The sequence below is a fragment of the Erpetoichthys calabaricus genome, chromosome 7, assembly GCF_900747795.2.
Source record: "Erpetoichthys calabaricus chromosome 7, fErpCal1.3, whole genome shotgun sequence".
NCBI lineage: Eukaryota > Metazoa > Chordata > Cladistia > Polypteriformes > Polypteridae > Erpetoichthys > Erpetoichthys calabaricus.
This window is the reverse complement of record NC_041400.2, coordinates 180,590,267-180,617,877: the sequence shown is the minus strand read 5'-3', so window position 1 is coordinate 180,617,877 and position 27,611 is coordinate 180,590,267. Positions and strand designations below refer to the sequence as shown.

Sequence of the window (27,611 nt, the reverse complement as noted above, 5' to 3'; positions counted from 1 at the left end):
TGTGCTTTGTGTATTTAATGTAATATCGAGGTAAGGGGAACAGGGTTGGTATTGTTGTTTTCATTACATTCTTTATTTGCTGTTTGATTACCGGTTTGCTTTGTTTTTGTCTCTGTTTGTGAGTGCATGTGGGTCGGGCCAAGGCTGGTTGTGTCCCTGGAATCTCCACCATAAAAATAAATAAATCACCGTCTTCTTGACGGTGTGAATCTTAGCAGCACCGGACCGCTACACACTATTCCTCCCCAACCAGGAAGACCTCTATTCTCGCAGTCTCATCCGCTGTTGATATGTAGATTTTCGCAGATGTTACGGATTGGGATGTCTTCCTGCTGACCTCCTCAAATTGGGAAGCGGCTGCTCCGCTCTGTCAGGCGCCACAGCACCATCTCAGTTAAACTGAAACAGTAAACTCATTCGTTGTTGAAGTCACACAGAACGTTTCTGCGATTTAAGATGGACGAGTAAGCAAATCCACCAACGCTTTCCAATGGGAAATTTTGAAATGTGAACACAGCGTACAGTGCACTCTGTTTGAGATATCTGAACTAACATTGAACAGTCTCAACAAATTTCTTGGAAGAAAAAAATGTGCCACATCTCAACAGAACTGGTCTGCAGTGGCCAGAGTTGTTTCATGCGGACTGACAGACTGACATGGGCTGTCATGATGTTTACTTTGCGCGTTATATGTGAACACACCTTTAAAGTAAAAAAGGAAGTAGAACCAGATCTTTAAATGTTAATTACAGTCAAAAAGCAGAGTGAGAATTTCAAAACCAAGGATTGAAAAAGACATATAAATGCAAGGAACAAACAGGAAGTGCATAACGCCAGATTTTACAGGTATGACCTGATGATGTCACACGAGATGATGTCACATGTCGCCTGCTTCTGTTTGACTCAACGTAGAAAGGACAAAGCAGCCAATCAACAAAAATGCTCACACTGGGAGAGCCCAGACATAACACAAAATGGCAACAGAAGAGAGACATTAATATAATTTATTTTTGTATAGCCCAGAATCACACAAGAAGTGCCGCAATGGGCTTTAACAGACCCTGCCTCTTGACAGCTCCCCCAGCCTTGACTCTCTAAGAAGACGAGGAATAACACCCAAAAAAAAAAAACCCTAGTAGGGAAAAAATTGAAGAAACCTTGGGAAAGGCAGTTCCAAGAGGCTTTCCAGGTAGGCAGGGTGTGCAGTGGGTGTCAAAAAGAAGGGGAATACAATGCAATACACAGAACAGAATGCGAATAATCATCAATACAATAGTAAAATCAAAATATTACAAGTAGAGAACAGAATTTAACAGTAGATGATATCACATAATATGATTTGGATTTGTTCAGAGTCCTGGGGACCTCAGCAATCAAGCTACTTCCCCCTATTGGCCATTCCACAGTTAAGACAGCAGTTGGACAGCCAATCGAATAAAAGTACCCCTCTATCCAATGATTCCTGCGATCCTCCATCAGAGATGACTTTTCCTTAGGCAGGCAAAACAACTTGGTAGGTGGGCAGTGACACCAAGTGCCACATTTGAGTACTGAGAAGTGAAACAGAATAGGTCAGGGTTAGTAACATATTACTTATGTTTTAGTGCTAATGAATAACAACAGAGATGCAGTCTGTACAGTTAATCAGCAGCTCTAGTCAGGGTACACTAAACTGAAGTAGTGAGTCTTCAGCCAGGACTTGAGAGCTGAGACAGAAGGGGCATCTCCTATAGTAGCAGGCAGACCATTCCACAGTTTAGGGGCCCTGTAACTAAAAGCTCGACCTCCCATTGTTATTTTATTAATCCTTGGAATCCTAAGCAGACTGGCATCTTGAGATCTTAATGTGTGCTCAGGTTTGTAAGTCATGATAAGTTCAGATAAGTAAGCCGGACTTTGGCCATTTAAGGCTTTATATGTTAAAAGGAGGATTTTGAAATCTACTCTGAAGTTAACCGGGAACCAGTGTAAGGATTTAAGAACTGGAGTTATGTGTTTGTATTTTCTTGTTCTTGTAATAATTCTTGCAGCAGTATTTTGGATTAACTGGAAGATGTTTAAAGAACAATTTGAACATCCAGTGAACACTGCATTGCAGTAGTCAATTTGACTAGAAATAAATGCATGAATTAATTTCTCAGAATTTATGTTTTTAACATAAAGAAAAACACATCAGGTACAAAAACAAATGTGACCTTGAGGTTCCTTGATCTTCAAAATCTCCAAAAAGAGATCTTCATGATTCTTAACATCAAGAAAAAAATATTAAAAAATAAGAAACAAAATCCTAATGACTTGCAGTGGACAGAAAAATGGTAATATCCATCATCCAGAGCTCACTATATCCTAACTACAGGGTCACGGGGGTCTGCTGGAGCCAATCCCAGCCAACACAGGGCCCAAGGCAGGAAACAAACCCCGGGCAGGGCGCCAGCCCACTGCAGGGCACACACACACCCACACACACACTAGGGACAATTTAGAATCACCAGTTCACCTAACCTGCATGTCTTTGGACTTTGGGAGGAAACCCACGCAGACACGGAGAGAACATGCAAACTCCATGCAGGGAGGACCCGGGAAGCGAACCCAGGTCTCCTAACTGCGAGTCAGCAGCGCTACCCACTGCGCCACCATGGTAATACCTGCCATGATAAATATTTTGTAGATTGTCTTTGTTTAATTGTCTTTTTACTTTTATTTTAATTTTCTATCCAGTCTGTTTATCAAAACAAGACTTTCTGAATGCAGAAATTTCAAAGAAGGAATTGACCGGTCAGTTCGCCGGGGGGAGTGCCAGTAGTTAAGATGAAGGGAAAGTCTGGCTGGGGATGGAATAGGGCTGAGGTGGGCTGAAACAGGACTTGGAAGGACCCGGAGAGTCGGGTTATCCCACAGGCCTGGGAGGCACACCAGGGAAGCAGGACGTACATAAAGACAAGATAATAAAGAGAGTCCCCATCTCTCTCTTGGCTGCCATATTCAGACTGGGCCGTGTTGGACCATGTTAAACCAGAGGCCAAGCAACATACAGAAAGCAGAAAGCCACCTGGTAGCTTAAGCAAGATGAACTGATTATTACCCAGGAGGTATTATTATTATTATTTTGGTGTCATTTGCAGGGCTGTCTTAACCTATGGGCACAATGAGTACTGGCTAAGGGTCCCTGGGGCATGGGAGGCCCATAATGTTTCTGATGCCTATGGATGTTTCTCTTTTGCTGTCAAAACAGGGGCCCCAGCACACTATTTTGTTTGGGGGCCTATGATGCTGGTAAGATGGCCCTGCACATTTGTACTCTGCTTGCTTAGGCATATTATCTATAATACATTGTGAAGAATTGTGTAACTTTCTCTCCTGCTTGTTCTATTACTCCATCTTGTTGGTTGGGGTTATAGTATGTAAAAAGAAAGGCAGAAGTGCTGAACTACAACGGCAGTCAGTCCTGACAGGGTGGTAAGAGTATGTGAATACGGGCATTCTGTTAAGGTCTACATAATAAAGACTATAAAGGGCAATGAGGTCAGCCTTGGAAAGGACTGCAACAAACTACGACTAATCAAGAATCTTTAATTGTAGTGTAAGTAAAAAAACATCTACCTCATGAAATCCAAATCAAAAAGTCCAAAACTGTCCCATCACATAGACTAGGCTGCTGCATTTCGAAACAAATAGTCCTCCCCTTCAGGCTGAGTTCATGTCCCACAGACAAAATCTTTACAAACAGGAAAATCAATGCTCAGAGTGGGCCGTGTAATATGAGCGCTATATAGCACCCGACCCGGCACAGACTCAGGCAGAGGCACGTACTTAATTAAAACAGTTTTTATTCTTCTTCAGCCGTGGGGCACGTCTTCCCCGTGTCCCACAGGCCCAACACAGTCCCAAAAGCACTTCAGTATAGCACTACAAACCACACTTCTTCTCTCCACCTCAGCAGCACCACCACTCCTCCTCCGGCTTAGTCCTCCTCCTCCCGACTCTGGCTCTCGAGTGATGGTGGCTGGCCCTTTTTATACCCCACCTAGAAGCGTTCCAGGTGCTTGGCCACCTGGTCCTAATTGCCCTTCCGGGTGGGGCTGAAGATATGACCAGCCAGGCTGCGGACTCCATGCATTCTCCCCCTGGCGGCCATCCAAGCCCCCAACCAGGCTGTGGAGGACTCCATGTCCCATGGAGCCATGCGCCAGGCTGGGGAATCATCATCCGTCAGGGAGGCTGCCACCAAGCGTCCCGGGGGAGGTATTGAGCTGCCCGTGGTGGCACCCCCGGAACAGATGCAGCAGAGGCGTCCCTGCCGGGCATGGAACCCGGCTGTCCTTTACAGCCGATAGTCACCAAAACACAGTGCCAGCACCTCTTCCAGTTTCTCCATTGAGTACTATCTTTACAGTTTCTTAGCGTATCGGTGCATGTTTAAAGTTACACAGGGGTCCCCAACCCACTCTTATATTGAATACTAGTGTATCACCATATCACCATAAAGATAGTACTACTAGCAATCTGGTTCCACTTCAAGCAAGGAGGAATAAATAGTACAAGAAATCGCCATATTCATATTTATTTTTACGTTTACATAGGTTCTTTATTGTCATGCCTGTCACTTTGTCTAACGCTTTGTCCTCTGAAGATCAGAATGAAAAAGTGAAGAAACTCTTATTGTCAATTCTCCATTTGATTTTATCACAGTGTCTTCCTTTAGATGAATTTTAGGCAGTTTACATCAGCAGGTGTAGTACAAGCTGACACTTACACTAACAGCTGTGACCACTAGGGGGCATTGCAGCACTCTAAACCCCCAACACATTTGCTCAGACACAAGTCCCAGTATAATAAAAAGGTTAATTTTCACAAGTACCTTTCCAAAATCTTCAACTGTGCATGGCATAAACACAACACAAATCTCCTTCTCTTTCTTTCTTCTGTTACTCCATCCTCCATACCTTGACTCCATCTCGCCTGGATGAGGTCGAGCAGGTTCTTTTATCCTGGAGCCGGAAGTAATTCCAGCACTAGGGCATCTACCCTGTGGTCTGTGTGTGGATCCCAATGCCGCAGTGCAGTGACAGGACACTGTGCTGTAAAAATGGTGCCATCTTTCAGATGAGACATAAAACCAAGGTCCTGACTCTCCGGTTATCAAAGATCCCAGGACATCGACTGCCCTCCATGGCCTAATCATTCTGCCCCCCTAATCATCCGCTGTCTCTAATTGCCTATCTCTTGCACCACTTCAACACCTAACAGCTAGTGTGTGGTGAGCGTACTGGCGCAAAAATGGCTGCCATTGCAACATTCAGGTGGATGCTGCACATTAGTGGGAAAGAGTTGCTGTGTGCTACTGATTATTGCGCTTGTCTATTGTGCTTTGATTCCTAGGAAATGTTTGGGAAGAGTTTCCCACAGCTGACTAAAAAGCCTGTGTTGTGCTGGACTTGTGCCTCGTGTCAATCTGTGTTGGGTTTGGGAAGCTGGTTTACCCCCTGCAGGCCACAATGTGGAAGAACTGGCCACTTCATAAGCATTTGGTTTGAGAGCAGAGAAGTGTGGAACATAAACCACTCGTCGACCACAAAAAGATATATTTTTTGCCTCCTCTTCAAATAAAACTTGGACAGATGAAAAGTTTAATGGAAGCTATGAACAAGGAAGGCGAAGGATTTTGAAATCGGAGACCGATGTTTCCATTAATAACTGATGCCAAAATTAAGGAAGGCATTTTTGTTGGTCCACAAATCAGACACGTTATCAACGGCATGCAGTTTCAAGATGTGCTAGTGGGGCTGGAGGAAATCGTATGGAGGACATTAAAGGATGTTTGTTGTTGACAATTTTCTTGGTAACTAAAGAGCACTAAACTACATCCAGCTGGTTGACACCATGCTTCAAGCACACAAAACCATGAAGTGCAACACGTCCATGAAGATTCATTTTCTACATTCACACCCCTCTAGTCAGTCAGCGATGATAATGAAAGATTTCACCTGTCCTTTGCATTGATGGAAAAGCAGGATCAGGGAAAGTGGAATCCATCAATGCTGGTCAACTATTGTTGGACAATGAAGTGAGAAGCAGCAGATGTTGAGTGCAAATGAAAATCAACCACAAAGCATTTTTAACTCAGACTAATGCAATGTGTCACCATCATTAAGCGATTAAACACACTAAACACAATAAAAGTGCACTTCACGTTTGTCCAAATTCCCATATGGCACAGTCAATCTAAAGTTCGGTTTGTATTTAGATTGAAGCTGAAAGCAAAATGTTTGAGGGAAAAAAAAATGTATCGTTTCCTGTGGAGAGGAAGTCTTAATAGTAATAGTTTTGTACGTGAAGATTGTGTATGCAAGATAGAGGACATGTAATAATAACGAATACTTTACTGCAGGGGTGTCAAACTCCGGGCCTGGAGGGCCGCAGTGGCTACAGGTTTTCATTCTGACCCTTTTCCTAATCAGTGAGTAGTCTTCACTGCTAATTAATTCCTTTTCCCTTCATTTCAATAGCCCTGTTTGTAAGGATTCAGTCCTCTGAATTGATTTGTTTCTTCATTAAATGGCAGCCAAACAGAAATGAGACGTGAAACGAGCTAACAGATGACGAGCTAAACAGGGATTTCAAACTCCAACCAATTTCACTCCAACCAGTCTCTTAATGAGAAGCTGATTCTTGCTGTTAATTAAACCCGTTATTTAATTCAACGGCTTGTTGCTGCTCTCATTCTGCCACAGCAGACATTTCTAAATCTGTTGATTTTTTCTGTTTTTTCTGTCATATGGTGGCTTGTTTGATGTATCGTTGTTGTTTGGCTACTAATTAAGGAAAAAGAGACAATTAAGGGGCCTGAGTCAAGTTAATTAAAACTAAAGCAAAAGAAGTTAATTAGCAGTAAAAACGGCTCACTTATGAAGAAGATGGTTAGAATAAAAACATGCAGCCACTGCGGCCCTCGAGGACCGGAGTTCGACACCTTCGGTTTACTGCATATTTGTTGTTTTTTTTTAAGCAGCTTAAGCACTTTTGCCTACTCCTGTCTGGATTCCCTACATGTTAGGCATGCAAAGCCTTTCCTTCGCCTACCAGAACCTTGAGGAGATCCCATACACCAGCATTCTCCTACACAGAGACACCCTGGAAGTACTGGACCTGAGTAACAACAGCCTGCAGGAGTATCCTTTGAAATTGCTTGAATAGTCGTCATTATAATCATGAATCTTATGTACTGTCCATTGCCGGTTGTACTCTATAACAAAATAATATGTTGATAGATCTTAAGTACAGTATGTGACTTTTTATGACATTATTCAGCAAAGTTTTTGTCATCAGCCTTAGAATTTGTGAACCTGAGTGTCTCTCCCTCGCTCCCTCATGTCTGGTTTTCTGGAGGCCATCTCCTTCCTTGGCTGCTATTAAACACCACTGCCTCCATTGGCCCAATGATCTTTCCTTTGCCACGTTCGCTGCCTGCACATTCACTCCTCCAACTCCACCTCACACACTTCACTTAAGGTCAGACACAACTCCATCTGCACTCACTTTCTCTAACTATGTGAGCCAATTCAAGCCATGAAGCTTATTGGCACTTGGTGGTGGCCATTTACCCAGGCCTATAGATTTGGGCCTAGGAGTGGGGCTCAAAGTGTTGCTCCTTAAGAGCTTAATTATGTCTCTCTCTCTCTCTCGCTCTCACACACACACACACACACACACACACCTTGAGCTCCATTTTTGGCTGGCTTCTCAAGATGGTTCTATCCTTTCTCGCTCAAGCGGCCCCACTTCTACCATAAACACCACTGCCAATTACACAGTATACTCTATATCAGGGGTAGGCAACGTCGGTCCTGGAGTGCCACAGTATGTGCAGGTTTTTGTTCCAACCCAGTTCCTTAACGAGAACTCAATTATTGCTGATGAAGCACATATTGCTTAAGTGACATTTTAATGCTTCATTTTAGTGGTCTTGCTTGTTAAGGTTCTCCAACCTTAATTGCTTATTTCAATCTTAAACTGCTGCATTCAGTGTTTTAATTGCTCCTTATTAGCAATAAGATGTAAAACAGGGGTAGGCAATGTCGGTCCTGGTGAGCCGCAGTGGCTACAGGTTTTCATTCCAACCCAATTGCTTAATTAGAAACCAATCATTGCCAATCTCAGACCTTATTTAATTTTATGGCTTGTTAGGCTGTGCAATGTAAGGCTTTTATATCGTAGATTTTTTTCCTTTCCAAGGATATCATCCAAATGATTTGAAGCCTAAAACAGATCATTTTCAGTCTGTCACATTTTTCCATTAAGTGTTTTATTAAATCAAACCGTGCATGATGAACACACACAGATGTAATTGGAAAAAAGCTAGCTGGAGAACTGCTGGCTGCTTTGTCTTTTACATCTTATTGCTAATAAGGAGCAATTAAAACACTGAATGCAGCAGTTTAAGATTGAAATAAGCAATTAAGGTTGGAGAACCTTAACAAGCGAGACCACTAAAATGAAGCATTAAAATGTCACTTAAGCAATATGTGCTTCATCAGCAATAATTGAGTTCTCGTTAAGGAACTGGGTTGGAACAAAAACCTGCACATACTGTGGCACTCCAGGACCGACGTTGTCTACCCCTGCTCTATATAATAAATGCATTTTTACTTTTGGATTAAATTTTTCTGTTTATTATTTTATTGTTCTTAAATTCAGCAAAACATTTAACGCCTGTTCATTAATTTTTTTACAAAGCACGTCCACGTAAAGAAATTGACTAAAACCTTCTTACTTTCATAATACACACCAAGCAAGGAAGAGGAGCTTCAAAGAACAACTCTTCTCTTTACACACTCCTGTGTTTCATGTAGGCTGTCAAATCAACAACCTGATAGAAATGACTCAAAGCTTGGCTAACACTTACATTTCCATGTCCTTTCATTTTTTCACTAAATTTTAATCTTTAATGTAATATTCCAATTTTTATATTATTTTTTCTCCTTTTAAACCTTGAACTTGTCACTCAGTTTCTGTCCCAATCCATTTCTTTAACCAAGCTTTTTTTGTTGTTGGTCCAAGTTGGCTGGTCTTCTTTGACACTAGTCCTGCATGAACTCCAGCTTCTCTGGCTAGTTTACACATGCTGCCCCCATCAGGCCAGGAGGACTTATGTCCTAATGTCTGATATTCTCTTTGTCTTTTCAGAGTTAATCCTTCTGACCAAGTCTCAACTCACTCTTCAATGTTCTGGGGTCACTGGTCCCCTTCCCCTTGGTAGCACCTAAATGGCCCTTGAGCTCTTGCACCAATATGTGTTGGGCTAACGTGGTTCTCTGTTGCCTGGATGTCCCCCATGTGCCTGTGTAGCTGCTAGACAGACAGGTGCACCTTCACTGTGAAACAACATGACATTACATTCTCAAAGTCACCTGATCCAATTCAGTCCCATTGTGGTACATGAGACTGTCCTGATTGCATTGGGCACACACACACACACATGCCAATTCAGAGTAGTCAAATAACTTAATATGCACGTCTTTGAGATACAGCAGCTAAACCTCTGGTACAGTTCATAATCTTGGTGTCTTCTTGGTGCCTCCTTTCCAGACACATTCACATTATCAGCCTCATTGCTCAATTCTGATTTTTTTGCTCAGATCCATTTCGCCCGTGTTGAGGTTTCACATTCATACGTCTAAGTGACCTGGATATCTATCTGTAATGTTGACACAGCTGTCCTCTGAAATGGCACACATGCTCACTTTGATACCTTTGTGCACAAGTAACTTGCATCACCAACAACTAAAAATGGCAAAAATGGAAACTCTTGGTATTAAAACTGCCAAAATGAGCATGCTAGTAGTTAGTATATGCATCCCCTTTTTCTCCGGAGGATGGCAAACACATCATCAGCTCTAGATGAGGAGGTCGAGAGGGTGACAAAATGCCAGACAAGCTTTTCCTGTTTTTGCAGATAGGCACTGCTGTACCAGGAGATGTGTGGGTACGAGAAAGGAGTTGGCAATGGCGGGACTGTCACTGTTGTCACCGCTGTGGCTCTCCTCTATTATTGTTTTGCTGCACTGCTGGTGGTGTCTGATGACAACAGCACTCAGCACACACGAATAGGCAAAAACAAAAAAAAAAAAAACACATGAATTCCAAACTGACTGTTCTCTTTCAAGTTACATGGCCATGATTTAGGACAGCATATGAATTTAATTTGAAAAGATCAGACTTCTGTTGTCCATACAGCCCTGAAAACATCCAATTTGTGTCACATTAAAGTAAAAAATGGGACATCAGTCACTTCAGCCTAGTCATGTGAATATAAAGTCGTGTTCTTTCACAGTGTATCTGCTCTTCATTAACTTTCCATGAGGCACAGCTCTTAATTCATGCCTTCATTGCCTCACAGCTGGACTATAACTGTAACGCAGTACACACTGGTCTCCCTGTGAAATCTCTCACTGACATCCTGTACTCATTTATGTGTAACTTAAACTCCTCAGACAAACACTCAAAACACTATTCTTGCCTTTCTGCTCTTCTTCATCCTTGCGCAGCATTTAATAAGAATAATAATAATAATAATAATAATACATTTTATTTATATAGCGCCTTTCCCATGCTCAAGGCACTTACAGAATATAGTAAAGAACGGCAGCATATACAGTATATAACATTGTACAAACCAGATAAATAAATAAAGAAGATTAAGACAGTGAATTCTGAAAAAAAAAACAAACAGACAACATAATTGATGGTCTCGCACACACACACAGGTTACATGAGCATCTTGACAGAGAAGTAAACTAAGAGAAGGGTAATGAAGTCAAGTAGAGCTAACAGCCTTCCTGAACAGATGAGTTTTGAGTTGTGTTTTAAAAGAATTTGTGGAGTCAGCTGACCTGTTTAATTTCGGTAGGTCATTCGTGGGTGGGCAGGCACATAGTGATGGAGGTCACTGATGTAGTTTGGCCCGAGGTTATTTAAGGCTTTGTAGATTATTAGTAGGATTTTATATTCGATTCTGTAGGACACAGGGAGCCAGTGAAGACGGAGCAGGATGGGTGTGATGTGCTCGCTGCTGCTGGTTCGAGTAAAGACTCTTGCAGTGGAGTTTTGAATAAGCTGGAGCTGTGATATAAGATTAGAAGGGGCACCTGCCAGTAGGGAATTACAATAATTGATGCGGGATGTGATAAAAGCATGGATGAGTTTCTCAGCATTAGAGAAGGAGAGGAAGGAGCGAACACGGGATATGTTACAGAGGTGAAAGTAAGAAAGTTTCTTATTGTGATTTATGTGGGCGGAATAAGTAAGGGAGGAATCAAAAATGACACCAAGATTTTTTACAGTAGAGGCAGGTCTGATGAGATCACCGCCAAGACAGACTGGGAAGGAGCTCATTTTATTAAGTTGCATTTTAGTCTCAATTTGCAGGAGTTCAGTTTTATTGCAATTTAATTTTAAAGAGTTCTGCTCCATCCAGGTTTTAATTTCACTAAGGCAGGTTGCGAGCTGAGAAAGCTCTGATGAAGTTCCACTTTTAACATTGAAGTAGAGTTGAGTATCATCTGCATGAAAATGATAACCCAGTCCATAGCTACGGATAATACGGCCAAGGGGAAGCATGTAAATACAGAAAAGCAGAGGACCGAGGACAGAGCCTTGAGGGACTCCTTGTGTGACTGGCGCTGAGCTAGATCTGCTGTTGCCAAGACTAACAAACTCTTGCCTATCAGTCAGATAGGACTTGAACCACTGGAGGGCAGTGCCAGAGATACCCAGCATGTTCTCCATTCTGGAAAGTAGGATGTCATGTCTGACTTGAGTGTCAAATGCTGCACTGAGGTCTAACAAATAATAAGCTGGTTTGTCCAGAGTCTGCTGCCATAAGCAAATCATTGGTTACCCGTAGCAGAGCAGTTTCACAGCTGTGCCACGCCCTGAAACCAGACTGAAAGGGTTCCATCGAATTATTAGAGGTTGGAGTCTGGTCATTTTATGTGGCTGCTCCCAAACTGTGGAACGCACTTCTTCAGTATCTCCGCAACTGCACAAGCCTTCCCTGTTTCAAGTCCAACCTGAAATAATATCTACAGTATTCACCCAATAGTACAGTCCTTTTACTAAAATCTAACTCTGTATATCTATTTAATAAATATAAACTGTATGTATATACAGTATATTTCATATATATATATTATTATATATATATATATACTGTCACACACATGCGCATGGGAGGCAGCTAAAGGGCTTGAGTAAGGGCAATTCCAATTCAAACCAGGATGTGACAGAGTGCACTGACTCTTTTTCTCCCTTTCCTGCAGACCAGTCACAGGAGATTCCACCTGGTCCTCTTGACGTCACTTCCGGGACCGAGCCTATGAAAGAAGATCCTGCCGGCTACGCCAGTGTTACAAACTCCACACAGAGCCATAGCAAGGTTTGGGGTAGCGACCCATATAATTGGTATCATGGCTGCAAAGTCGTAAAAATGAGATCAAAGGGGTCGGGCTCACAAGGGTCTTCAGCCATAGGCTCTAGCCCGGACGTGACATCACAGGGGCTGGAGCCAGCAAGGTCCAAAGACATGCAGGTTAGGTGCATTGGCAATCCTAAATCGTCCCTGGTGGGTGGGTGTGTGTCCTGCAGTGGGCTGGCGCTCTGCCCGGGGTTTGTTTCCTTCCTTGTGCTCTGTGCTGGCTGGGATTGGCTCCAGCAAACCCCATGACCCTGTAGTTAGGATATAGAGGGTTGGATAATGGATGGATGGATATATATACATATATTTTTTTTTTGGGTCACCACATGGGTGTGCCCATTTCATGATACAAAGTAATAAACAAAAACTGTGGTCAATAGCACTATTAACAGAAAATGACAGTTCAACAAAAGAGTGGTCTTCTTATGAAGGGTCGGGTTTCTCATAGGAACTTACTCCAGGCGAGGTTCAGGTCCAGAAACAGCAGACAACCTCTGGAGACTGTTGCTTTTTTGTTTTTTAAGTGTCCGGACTGGCCAGCTCTGTGCACTGGGTCAGTTGAGATTGGGTCAGTTGCCCTCTCTTGGTGGTTTCTTTAGGCTGCCATTGGAAAGGGAGAAACCATTAGCATGAGAGACCCCTCTTGTCCCATTGTGGTACTGCTTATCTCAGCTGAGTCAGGAAGGTGATCCCCAAGTAACTGGCTGAATCTTGGCTATCAGACAAAAACACCATTAACAGACATTTGGACATAAACCCAGCATACGCAAACTTAATTAGAACATGTTCATAATAAATAAAACGTTACGACCTGTAACCCCCCCCAATCATACAGTGCATCCAGAAAGTATTCACAGCGCATCACTTTTTCCACATTTTGTTATGTTACAGCCTTATTCCAAAATGGATTAAATTCATTTTTTTCCTTAGAATTCTGCACACAACACCCCATAATGACAACGTGAAAAAAGTTTACTTGAGGTTTTTGCAAATTTATTAAAAATAAAAAAAAACTGAGAAATCCCATGTCCATAAGTATTCACAGCCTTTGCTCAATACTTTGTCGATGCACCTTTGGCAGCAATAACAGCCTCAAGTCTTTTTGAATATGATGCCACAAGCTTGGCACACCTATCCTTGGCCAGTTTTGCCCATTCCTCTTCGCAGCACCTCTCAAGCTCCATCAGGTTGGATGGGAAGCGTCAGTGCACAGCCATTTTAAGATCTCTCCAGAGATGTTCAATCGGATTCAAGTCTGGGCTCTGGCTGGGCCACTCAAGGACATTCACAGAGTGGTCCTGAAGCCACCCCGTTGATATCTTGGCTGTGTGCTTAGGGTCGTTGTCCTGCTGAAAGATGAACCATCGCCCCAGTCTGAGGTCAAGAACACTCTGGAGCAGGTTTTCATCCAGGATGTCTCTGTACATTGCTGCAGTCATCTTTCCCTTTATCCTGACTAGTCTCCCAGTTCCTGCTGCTGAAAAACATCCCCACAGCATGATGCTGCCACCACCATGCTTCACTGTAGGGATGGTATTGGCCTGGTGATGAGTGGTGCCAGGTTTCCTCCAAACGTGACGCCTGGCATTCACACCAAAGAGTTCAATCTTTGTCTCATCAGACCAGAGAATTTTCTTTCTCATGGTCTGAGAGTCCTTCAGGTGCCTTTTGGCAAACTCCAGGCGGGCTGCCATGTGCCTTTTACTAAGGAATGGCTTCCGTCTGGCCACTCTACCATACAGGCCTGATTGGGGGATTGCTGCAGAGATGGTTGTCCTTCTGGAAGGTTCTCCTCTCTCCACAGAGGACCTCTGGAGCTCTGACAGAGTGACCATCGGGTTCTTGGTCACCTCCCTGACTAAGGCCCTTCTCCCCTGATAGCTCAGTTTAGATGGCCGGCCAGCTCTTGGAGGAGTCCTGGTGGTTTTGAACTTCTCCCACTTATGGATGATGGAGGCCACTGTGCTCATTGGGACCTTCAAAGCAGCAGAAATGTTTCTGTAACCTTCCCCAGATTTGTTCCTCGAGACAATCCTGTCTCGGAGGTCTACAGACAATTCCTTTAACTTCATGCTTGGTTTGTGCTCTGACATGAACTGTCAACTGTGGGACCTTATATAGACAGGTGTGTGCCTTTCCAAATCATGTCCAGTCAACTGAATTTACCACAGGTGGACTCCAATGAAACTGCAGAAACATCTCAAGGATGATCAGGGGAAACAGAATGCACCTGAGCTCAATTTTGAGCTTCATGGCAAAGGCTGTGAGTACTTATGTACATGTGCTTTCTCAATTTTTTTATTTTTAATAAATTTGCAAAAACCTCAAGTAAACTTTTTTCACGTTGTCATTATGGGGTGTTGTGTGTAGAATTCTGAGGAAAAAAATGAATTTAATCCATTTTGGAATAAGGCTGTAACATAACAAAATGTGGAAAAAGTGATGCGCTGTGAATACTTTCCGGATGCACTGTATATATATATTAGTTATTCTCTTTATTTGGATTATGTCACCTGAAATATTTTGTCTGTGTACCTATTTGTTAATTCATTTTTTGTAAAGTTACCCTCAGTTTGAGAAAACACTTCATATAAATTTTATTATTATTTTCATTTTTAAAACTGGACTACCAAAAGTAAAGCCCACATAAACACAAAGAGAATGTGCAAACTCCACAAAGATGGAGATCAGACACATGATTTGGACTAAGAACATTGGATCCGCAAGGCAACAATACTAACCAGTAATTTAATTATTAAAAGTGATTTTGGAGGAATTTTTTGGGTGTGATTGTTGAGCTTTGCTGGGGTGAATAGACTGTTCTTGTCCAAATTTTTCTAATATATTATATAATAAAATAGTACTGCCAAGGAAAGACATCTGAGGAACACTGAGAGTTGCCTTCAATACAAATGATGTTTTCACAGTGGGTAATGGGGGGCACATCTACCATTGGTAGGCAGTGGTCAAAAAGCAGGTGGGAAGCAAGCAAGGCACTGTTAGAATCGGAGGAGCAGGCTTTACGGGATCGCAATCGAGAGAGAAAGTGCTGGACAAGAGAGGTTGAGACACACAAGGATACCAAAGAAAGGCACAGGAGGAACGCGGAGGGTACACATAAGGGAAGAGAGAGATCAAATATTCTATTCTATTACCACCCTTGGACAGACAATGTAATTTAGTGTTTAATAAAATGCTTTGTTTTTTCTTTTGCCCAACCTTCAGAGTTGCAGTAAATTTCCTTGAAAAGAACTGAACTCCAATTGAATTAATTTTTGCACATAATGTTTGTTTTTTCACTGCTTCAGGTAACTTGTACTGTATCAAGCTCTTACTTGTGGTCTACAGGTAACAAATGGATTTATGAATATCTTACTAGAATTATTTAGCACATCTTTAATGAATATTTCTGAATCCATGTTGGAAAAATCATTGACCTTTTTATATCCAAATTAGTGAGCTGGAGAAACGATTACAAAAGTCAAAATATAAGAATAGTTGGGTTCAAGAGGACCACGTAAACTGCAATTCTTCGGAGGTGCTAATAGTACTTAACATAATTTGCCAAGAAGCCCATCTTTGCTGGGGTCTCTGGATAAACTCAGCACCCTCATTCTGGACTGCAACATCTTCACATCTCATGTAAAGTTTCCATATATGCCAAGCATGACCACAGTGTACATCAACAAGAATCGCATACGAAACCTGCCAATATTTGTGGAAGAGGTCAAGAAAAAATTCCCAAACATCAGGTAAACAAAGCCAGGTGGTGGTGATCCTGCAGCTGGGAAATGTGGGAATGGCAAAATAAAATTTGTCCCACCAGCTCTGCAAGAACTCCAGATGCATAATTTTGATTATTCATTCATAACGTTGATAACAAAATATAGTAGATGTGGACACATTTGTTGGTACCTCTCCACAAAAAACAAGAACCCACAATTGTCTCTGAAATAACTTGACACTGACACAAGTCACTGGCACCCACCATTGCTTATTCCGTATTTAACAGAAATTGAACTTTGCTTTAGAGTTTTGATTCAACAGAATATTTCAAATGAACATGGCATGGACAAAAATGGTGGGACCCATCAGCTGACATTTTGTTGCACAACCTTTAGAGTTGGAAATCACAGCAAACCAGCGATTCCTGGAGCTCTCCATGAGACCTCTGCACCTGTCCACAGGTCATTCGGCCCACTCGTCCTGAGCAAACTGCTCCAGCTGTGTCAGGTTTGAAGGGGGTCTCCTCCGGACTTCATTTTTCACTTCTTTCCATAGATGTTTGATGGGATTCAAATCAGGGGTCATAGAAGGCCGGTCAGAACAGTCCAATGTTTTGTTGTTGGCCATTCTTGGGTATTTTCAGCTGTGTGTTTTGGCTTGTGGCCTGCGACTAAGACAGTTTTCTGACACTGGCCAGTACATTTCGTTCCAGAATGTCTTGATAGTCTTGAGATTTCATTGACTCAGGGTGCCCCGTGTCAGACACAATAAAGCAGCTCCAGAACATAAGCGAGCATCCTCCGTGTTTCACAATTGGTTTGCTGTTCTGTTCTTTCAAAGCTTCATTTCTTTTTGTCTATGGACAAAGAGCTGATGTAATTTGCCAAGAAGCTCCAGTGTTGTCTCATCTGTCCAAAGGACATTCTCACAGAAGTACTGTAGCTTCTTTAGCAAATTTCAGTCTGGCTATTTTACATTTTTCTTTCAACAGTGGAGTCCTCCATGGTCTTCTTCCATTGTGCCGACTGTCACTCAAAAAGTGACCAGTGTCTGATTGCACCATCGATGGACCTTGACCTTGAAATTTGGAAGTTGTCTTTGGCTTTTTGTCTACCATTCGCACTATCCATCTGCCCATTCTGGAGTCGCTGCATCCAGGGAGGTTGGCTACAGTCCCAAGGAGCTTCAACTTCTTAATAATATTTGCAATTGTTGTCATAGGAGCATCAATCTGCTTGGAGATGATGGTCTTCTAGCCTTTGCCCTTAACATGCTTGTCTATCATTTTATTTCTGAACTCCGCAGACAGCTTTCTCCTTTGCTTTCTCTGGTCCATGTCCAGTGTGGGACACATGAGGACACCAAACAATATTCTCCATGTAAATCGACTGAATGACCGATTGAACGATTGGGAGACATGTGGGATACAAATTCAAGAAAGCAGCTAGTTTGAAAAAAATCACTCAAATCCAATTAGTGAGGATCTTTTCTAGGGATACCAACAAATGTGTTCAGGCCATTTTAGAATATCCCTGTCGAGTAAGCAATCTCTTTTCATGCTTGCTTTGCTCAACTCACTTTACTCACATGTCATCCCTTTTCAGGAGGCCTACAACACTTTTTCAAAGAGCTGTAAGGGGACCAACAAATTTGTCCATGTCTATAGCCCGCCCATCCATCCATCCATTTTTAAACCTGCTCATTTCAGTTCTTTGTCGCTGTTGTACTGCACTATGAAAATCAAACACGCCTGCTCACTCTCTCACAGTGCCTCCTGTTTCATTGTGGTAAAGGCTTTCCTGAAAAGATAAAGGATCATCTATTAACCAAATGCACTCTGCCATCGCTCCCTTTTGCCTATTCTTACACTTAACAACCTTTGAGAATCCATAGTTGACAGTTGCAATGCACTTGTACCCAGGACTACAGCCCACCACTTTCAGACGTCACCCAGGTTTGATTGTCACTGTAGCTCCTCTAATGGAAGTGTCTTCTCTCCCTCAGCCCTGATTGACCAACTGTAGCTAAGAAAAGAACTCCTGTTTCCCAGCCTGTAACTCGGTACTTGTAAAGGCCTTTCAGATGATGTTCCCCATAGAAAGGCGTGATATACACCACAGTTCAAAAAGTTTTATATCACTTCAGTTAGTTGAAATGCAATGAATGACCTAAAATGGTGAAATGGTAAGCAGTAAACTGCCAGAGGTTTAAATGTAAAGTTTAGGTTAGCAAAACTGAAAAAAGGAAATTTCAGAATATTACAAATGGGCCTTCTTGAGGGAACAACCAATAGGTTACAACCTACAGATGTTCTGCAGCAATTAAAGTAAATGAAGCCTTGCAAGTTGACGCAATTTGCACAGGTGTCCCAACTTGTGTGAATTACTTAAAAACTCTCGTCTGTCTTAAAGCAGAGTTGGAACAAACTGAGTTACTGCGCTCTCTGAAGTTCTACTTGGACAATATTCCAGTGATAGTGGCAAGACAATGGCAATTGATAAATGAAATGAGACCCTTAGATGTGCAGGCCTTTCTTTTAGAAAAACTGCAATAAACATCAAAGTGTCAGCGAGTCCAGTGGCGTCCGACACAATCCAAAGGCAACTGGAAAGTGGAAGGAACTCTGATTGGAGGAGATCTGGCAGAGCCAAAGTGACAAGCCAATCAGAAGACACGTTTCTGAGGGTCACCAGCTGGTGTGGTCACAGGCGCCTGACAGCACAACAGCTTAACAGTGCAGGTCGATAAAAGCAAATGTCAGTTTGTACTGTGAAGAGGAGACTTTGTGCTGCAGGTCTGACAGGGTGAGTGGCAGTGAGAAAGCCATTCCTTAAAGGACAGAATCGGGCCTTGAAATACCAGCTGTGGACTACTGCAGACTGGAAGAAAGAATCAAAGTTTAAAATCTTCAGTTCATCACACAGTGCGTTTTTGGACACCGTTGAGTTGGTGACAGGATGGTCCATCAGCGTGTGGTACCAACTGTCCGGCATAGAGGAGGAAGTGTGGTGGTCTGGGGGTCTTTCGCTGGAGGCCCAGAGTGTCTGGCATTCTGAATCAAAAGAGTGACCACAGTTTCAATAACACTTAATGATTCTTCGACTTTATTTTTTAATTTGCCATTGTTTATTTGTTCTATGCCTTAATTTCATGAAACATTAAGAAATTAAACTGCATGCATTTTCATAAAAACTGAAATGTAAAACTTTTGACCAGTAGTATAACTAAAATGTATTTGTTTTTCAGAATGCTCAGCATGATGAATAATGAAGCCGCACCGAGCTATTTTAATGGCGGCACGCTGAAGCAGTATGTAGATTACAGGTCAGTAGTCCAGCTTCACAAAGAAAAATCGCTTTTTGTTCAGAATAATTTTCAACAGTGGCCTGCTTCTTCTTTTTTATTTTGTAATTTTAAACTTCTACAAGTGTTCAACTGTAGACGAACTGTTGTAAAGTTTATGTAGGGTGATTCTGTGTGGATTATTACATACCCCTCCATGTCTGCCTGGGTTTTCTCCTTCTTCTCGAGGTTTTCCCCCACCTTCCAAAGATATGCATATCACATTAATTGATGACTTTAAATTGACCCTGGAGGGTCTGCAGATGCGGTCTTGAGTTTCTTATTTGGCTGTTTGGGATATATTTTTTGATTGTTATTGTTCTGCCACCGATCTGTTATGGACGCCACAATTTTGTGTTCTTAGGTGGTTTGTAATGACACACATGACGATCTAAGCTCCAGGGATGAGGATGCAATGGATTAAAAACCCCATGAGTAGTAGCAGTTGATATATTAGATCAGTGGTTCTCAACCTGTGGGGTGGGCCCACGTAGGGGGACGCGAAGTAACAAAAAGGGGGGTGCGAAGATGTGTAAAAAAGAAAACAAGAATCGAAAATATGAAAAATACATCTATTGAAACCAAAACAAATTAACTTAAACTACATTCTGATACTAAAAAAATAAATATAGAGTTAGATAAATGTCAATAAAGTTATGTAGGTATAATAAAATATGCATCTATGATATATCATTAATTAAAAAAGAACAAATTGGTATTACTGGGCTCCTTTCAAAAAAACGTTAGGGGGGACGCGATTAAAACTGTTATGAAAACTCGGGTCGCAAATACTTAAAAGTTGAGAAACGCTGTATTAGATTAATAATCTCAAAGTGTTACAGCGTTGCATGATGATGTCATCATGCACACCTCATCAAACATGCGGTCCCAGGAAGCATACAAAGACCATGTCTGAGACAACCATTCTCATTTTGCCTCAAATTTATCACTTATTTAGGTTTTCTCCTGAAAGAAGAGCATTGCACATGTTTTGTTTTCTTTTGCTAACTTGGATTTTATCTCAGCCGCTCACTTCATTTTGTGCTGTCTGACGTGGACTGGGTGCCCATTAAGGTTTGGCCTATGCTGCCCTCAAGACCTTCAAATGAAATGATGAAAATTTCAAATCCTCCCCTTCTGAACTTCTATGAAATTGGGTTTGATCAGCTCAGGTTGCACTTCAGCATATCTGGGCCATGAAGAGAAGGAGACCAAAATTTTGTATACCATATACTGAAAACCCTAAAAATCGATCATAGAAATCAGACCCCGATTTATACGCCCGTTCAAAATTATGACGCTTACAGTTTTTTTTTCTTCATCTTCTTGCTTCCTCCGATCTCAGATCAGTTTCTCAGACACATTGAATTTTGTTGCAGTGCTGTTACCAATTTCTTTCGCCACTTCAATGACTTTTAATTTAAAAGCAGCTTCATATTTTCTTCTGATCGAACGCTCCATCGTAGATAAGGGACGCTTTTACGATAAAGGTGTATGAGGGTGTGAGATACAAAAAACACAAATCAGTGCAAATGTCACTTCAGAATAGTTTGGGTATTACTGTGTGGTCACGTAGGCACAATAGAGAGAGACAGAGAGGGGTTATGAGCACACGCTGATACAGCGCGTCGCCACACCCACATCTCTCAGGTGGGCATTAGCATATCGTAATCCCTTGTACCAATAGCGTGAGTTTTCCGCATTTGACGTATACGACCGACTTAATAAAATACCGGGCATTATACGGTAAAATCAAGCCCCAACTTATCTGAGGGAGAACTTAAATGCGAGTATATACGGTATTGTAGCGCCTCCCTCTTACTATGGATAAGGAGCCCGCCACACACAAAAAAACTCCTATTCTTAGGAAAAGTAATTATATTATTTAAGGAACTCGACAGAACCTGAGCACCTATTTTAAGTCCCCAGAAGGAGTTGTTTTTTAAGAATGTATACAAAAAAAGAAAAATCACCCCAACAAGTATTTTAAAAAACAAAAGAATATTTATAAATCAAATAAATCCTAATTAATAAGTCCCCTTTTTTCCCCTTCTATAAATATACAAAAAGAAATCCAGAAAGAAAGCAAGAAACCCCAGAAAAAGAAAAACCCAGGAAGAGAAACAAATATAACCTACTTATCGATACCCCCCACTAATTCACAGAACATAACCGACTAAATACACATAAATACACATATATACAAACATATACAAATATAAATTAGACACCCGCTCACCCAATCCACCCGTGATCCCCAGTCCCTTTTATATTACAGTCTTGTTGATAAAGTCTTAATCCACCCGGCCTGGGAAGTCTGTGACAAATCCAGCAATCCAGTCAGTTAAACTTCGCTGACTCGTACACTGTATTAAAAGGTAATTAGAAGTAATCTCACCGGTCTGGCGAACGTTTCCTTGACACAAGCTGAATCCGTAGCACCCGGTTGTTTCGGCGTTAGCGTCCTTTAATGGCCGTCGCCCGCAGCACAAATGTAAAGTGAAGCCGTGAACTCCAAGATTATTACCGATTAGCCAGGGTTCCTTTTCGTTGAGTCCAATCGGTATTACCATGGAGCCTAACGAGCTTTTACCGTTAACTCCTTTACCAAGTCACTTTCCCAGGTCCTTCCTTAAATCGACTTTAACGCACCTCTCCTCTTCCTTTAAACTCTCTCGACCTCCTTCCCTTTTTTTTTTCTTCTTCTTTTTCCTTTTAATACGTGCCTCCTCGCCTTTTAAAGAGGGTTCTTCCTTACGTCACACCCCAAGTTCATTTTGGCAAGGACCCCCAGGCATTGTTTGGACCCCTACTCCCCTTAAAGAGATACCCCACAGACATTACTTGCATTGGACATCACCTTTAAAGGGCAAGCGGCTGAAACAGTTAAAAGCACACAAACAAAACAATATGTGACAACCGTTACAGTATACTTTTCTTTTAATAGAGCGGCACAATCAAACCCAAAGGAGCTTTAGCCACAGTCACCTGCAGCATTTATATCAGCGCTTTTCTGAAGTTACAAGTGTAGTCGTCCGAGGTAAAGATGGGTCAAACTACAGAAGAATTTTAAGGTGGCGATTCGGCCCTGACTGCTTACTCTCAGTTCTTGTAAACAAAACAAACTCATGATGGCGTGAAAATGAAAACGAAACAGTCGCCATGTAAGATGCGTGGCTGCCACTAATCAGGCTTCGTCACTGGGTGTATAATTCTTTCTTTGCATTTATATAGCGCTTTTCTCACTACTCAAAGCGCTCAGCAATTGCAGGTTAAGGGCCCTGCTCAAGGGCCCAACAGAGCAGAGTCCATATTGGCATTTAGGGGATTCGAACCAGCAACCTTCCGATTGCCAGTGCAGATCTCTAACCTCAGAGCCACCACTCTGCCTAAATAATTGCGGAGCTCCTTCACGCAGGTCATCTCTGTGTCAGGTGATGCCCATTTAATGCCCAGGGACTGGAAGGGGTGGAGTCAGTGGCCCTCATTGGGCAGTTTCTCAGCACTGGGGAGGAAGAAAGTGACAAGGCAGTTGGTGACAGCGCCCTCTCTCAGCCCAGGGTGGTATCACATACCTGGGAAGAACTTGAATAGCAAGCCTGCGTGACACCAGTCATGATTCTCACGTGGCCACACAGTAGAGACACAGCGCCTTAAAAAAAAAGAATTCATATTTTATTATTATACAACATTTAATCCCAATGGATTCTGTTTGGCTTGTTTGACACTCGACCTGGGTTTGCTTCCCAGGTCCTCTCTACGTGGAGTTTGCATGTTCTCCCCGTGTCTGCGTGGGTTTCCTCCCACAGTCCAAAGACATGCAGGTTAGGTGGATTGGTGATCCTAAATTGTCCCTAGTGTGTGTGTGTGTGTCCTGTGGTGGGCTGGCGCCCTGCCCAGGATTGGTTCCTGCCATACGCCCTGTGTTGGCTGGGATTGGCTCCAGCAGACCCCCGTGACCCTGTGTTAGGATTCCGCGGGTTGGAAAATGGATGGATGGATGTCATCAACAGAACAAGACTGATGAAGGTCGAAGTGCAAACAGATCTCTGCAAAGTGGTCTAAACTAATTACAAATATAAAACATAAAATAATTGATCCAAAATATTACTCACCCCCTTTAATCTGACCTAACCGAAATCATCAGTGGTGCGGCCAACTGGTTTTAGAAATCGCAAGATTAGGTCAGTCTGGGGTTTCACTTGATTGTCGTCTAAATGCTCCTGAATATGAAAGGGTCAACTTATGGTGAGTCAGTATGGTGGGCTAACCTACACAATGAAGACCAAAAGAACACACCAAGCAACTCCATGAAGCGCATAATCTGGGGGGTGGAGAGCAGAAAATACCCAAATATCCCAATGTGCCTTGAGGTGGCATGGTGGTGTAGTGATTAGCGTCATGGCCTGTGTTCAGTCATTTTCATGTTCTAGTTGTTCCCCCTTGAGTGGGCTTTTCTCTGGATACCCCAGTTGTCTTCTTACTAACCCAAAGGCTGTCAGGTTATGTAAAGCGGTGACTGTCAACTGTACCCAGTGTGGGTTTGTGCACTGGTGTGTGCCAGGTGTCCTGTTTAGGGTCATTTCCCACATTGTGCCTCGTATCAGCTCTGAACTAAACTGGTCTAAACTGGTTTGAGAATGTATGAGATGGCTATGAGAAAGTAAAGGCAACTGCAATGAATATTTTTTGCAATGGCTTATGGGTAGTAAGAACACGCACAGTGCAGCGCTCCACCATTTGTCAAGTTCAGGGGTGAGTGACGTCAGTCCTGGAGGGCCGCAGTTTTTGTTCCAACCCAATTTCTTGTTGCTGATGAAGCTCTTATGGCTCAAGCGCCATTTTTCTGCTTCATTTTAGTTGTCTCACTTGTTGAGGTTCTGCACCCTTAATTGCTTATTTCACTCTTTCACGGCTGCATTTGTTATTTCTAACGGCTTCTTCATTAACAATAAGATACAGAGGGAGCCAGCAGCTCTCCATCTGACTCGTCCTTATTGATGCCTACGTGTATTCATCAGATTTATGTAAAAGAAGAATGAAGAGGGAAAAAAAGTGAAAGACTGAGAATTATGCATCTGTGTCCGGCTTCAAATTATTTAGATGATGCCCTGGGAAAGGAAATAAATCTGCAATGTAAGAAAGACCTGACATGGCAGAATGAAAACACAAGCAAGCCATGAAGTTAAATAAGATCTGTTATTGGTAAGAGTTGGGATCGAATTAAGCAACTGGGCTGAAACAAAAACCTGCAGCCACTGCGGCCCTCCAGGGCAGACGATGCTCACCCCTGGTCTACTTGAAGCCAACGTCAAATGAACAATGGACGCTCCTCTAGGGGGTTGCACCGGTGTAGTGAGATTTCTTTGGGCAGACGAAGTGAAACCTGCTGAAATTCACCAAATTGTGATCAAGTAAGCTGTTCAGGTTTGCGTTGTGTGCAAAAACTTTACAGTATCCCAAGTCATCATGCATTATGGCATGTGCAGATCCATAGCTGGTATTAATGGCGCACAATTTAATGTGTCGCTCTTCTTTGGTGAAGGCGCCCGCCCTGTCAGTGTGTGTACGCGAGATGTTCATGGAGCTTTGTCAGTTACACTTTTACTTCCCGCTTCAAACCCATTCATAAACTTTGTCGAGTCTGGCGTTTTCACTTCTGTACTGAGCCAACATCCTTCAATGAATTTCTACAGGTTTCACTCCCTGTGCCCAAAGAAAATATAATAGAAATTTATAAAAACAAAAATAAACTCTCTTTTATAAAAGTTTGTGTACACCTGACTGGAGACAGGAGATTATCCTTGGACTGAATTGTTTTCCTTACCTTACAGGCAATATGTGATAAGCCAGATCCCAGGTTTGCAAGTCCTTGATGACCACAAAGTACTGGAAAATGAGCGCATGGAAGCAGCCAAAGTATACAGATATCATAAATCTGTAAAGTCCCAGAAAAGAAAAGGCACAACTACCTGAGACGATCACCATGACACCCAGCACATTTACTGTACCCTTCTGTCAGGACCATCCATTTGGAATTACTCTATTAAAAAAAATACCAGCAATCCACCTTAATAAAAGAACAAGTGTCTGTGTGTCGGTCCAGTTGTTATGTCTCTGTCATTCCAACAGATGGCACATCACAAATATTAGCAGTGCTTTTACAGATCCCATACCAAATGGAATTTGCAGTAATAAAAGGCATTGCATCTGTCATTCCAATAGATGGCACATCATAACCAATTGTAGAAATAAAATGCATTGCATTTGTCATTCCAACCGATGAGGCATCACAAACATTAACACTGCTTTTACAAATATCATACCAAATGGCATATAACAGAGATGCACTGCACCTGTCATTCCAATAGATGGCACATCACAAGCAATTATAGAAATAAAATGCATTGCATTTGTCATTCCAACAGATGGCGCATCACAAACATTAACACTGCTTTTACAAATATCATACCAAATGGCATATAACAGAGATGCACTGCACCTGTCATTCCAATAGATGGCACATCACAAGCAATTGTAGAAATAAAATGCATTGCATGTGTCATTCCAACAGATGGTGCATCACAAATATTAGCAATGCTTTAACAGATCCCATACCAAATGGAATTTGCAGTAATAAAAGGCATTGCATCTGTCATTCCAATAGATGGCACATCACAAGCAATTGTAGAAATAAAATGCATTGCATTTGTCATTCCAACCGATGAGGCATCACAAACATTAACACTGCTTTTACAAATATCATACCAAATGGCATATAACAGAGATGCACTGCACCTGTCATTCCAATAGATGGCACATCACAAGCAATTATAGAAATAAAATGCATTGCATTTGTCATTCCAACAGATGGCGCATCACAAACATTAACACTGCTTTTACAAATATCATACCAAATGGCATATAACAGAGATGCACTGCACCTGTCATTCCAATAGATGGCACATCACAAGCAATTGTAGAAATAAAATGCATTGCATGTGTCATTCCAACAGATGGTGCATCACAAATATTAGCAATGCTGTAACAGATCCCATACCAAATGGAATTTGCAGTAATAAAAGGCATTGCATCTGTCATTCCAATAGATGGCACATCACAAGCAATTGTAGAAATAAAATGCATTGCATTTGTCATTCCAACCGATGAGGCATCACAAACATTAACACCACTTTTATAAATCCCATACCAAATGACATATAATAGAGATATACACATTGCATTTGTCATTCCAACAGATGGCACATCACAAACATTAACACTGCTTTTACGAATATCATACCAAATGATTTATAACAGAGATGCACTGCACCTGTCATTCCAATAGATGGCACATCACAAGCAATTGTAGAAATAAAATGCATTGCATGTGTCATTCCAACAGATGGTGCATCACAAATATTAGCAGTGCTTTTACAGATCCCATACCAAATGAAATTTGCAGTAATAAAAGGCATTGCATCTGTCATTCCAATAGATGGCACATCACAAGCAATTGTAGAAATAAAATGCATTGCATTTGTCCTTCCAACAGATGGTGCATCACAAACATTAACACCACTTTTATAAATCCCATACCAAATGGCATATAATAGAGACATATGTATTGCATTTGTCATTCCAACAGATGGCATGTCACAAACATTAAGACTGCTTTAACAAATATCATACCAAATGACATATAACAGAGATGCACTGCACTTGTCATTCCAATAGATGGCGCATCACAAGCAATTGTAGAAATAAAATGCATTGCATTTGTCCTTCCAATACAGTAGATGGTGTATTGCAAACATGAACCTTTCTTTAAGAATCTCATACCAAATGACATATAAGAGATATGCGCTTTACATGTTGCACTACAAACATTAATGCTAAGGTCTGCATTGATTATTTAGAGTTCAACCTGTCTTAGGTGGGTAGCACAACTGGTTGGAAATAAAAAAGTAATTCTGTGATTCTCTGGTGCAGTTTCACAGTTGATCACTTTTTCTGAAAAGTCTCTTACTCAGTTTTCTTTATTGAGTTGGTCACTTCAATATGTCATCAT

General features: G+C 41.9%; 1 protein-coding gene across 4 annotated transcripts in view; it reads left to right on the top strand.

Moving 5' to 3' along the window:
* Positions 1-25,598, top strand: part of LOC114655172 (leucine-rich repeat-containing protein 72) — a 40,953-nt gene extending 15,355 nt beyond the window's left edge. For 2 of the 4 annotated variants that reach the window (XM_051929944.1, XM_028806026.1), the window contains exons 2-5: positions 7,010-7,169; positions 16,042-16,224; positions 19,445-19,522; positions 25,375-25,598. In XM_051929944.1, the coding sequence (XP_051785904.1) occupies positions 7,048-7,169; positions 16,042-16,224; positions 19,445-19,522; positions 25,375-25,516 (525 nt within the window). In that variant the 5' untranslated portion in view covers positions 7,010-7,047 and the 3' untranslated portion in view covers positions 25,517-25,598. Of the gene's footprint in view, positions 1-7,006; positions 7,170-16,041; positions 16,225-19,444; positions 19,523-25,374 lie in introns of all 4 variants that reach the window. The other 2 variants (XM_051929942.1, XM_051929943.1) reach the window with 1 other exon arrangement.
* Positions 25,599-27,611: the final 2,013 nt, after the last annotated feature.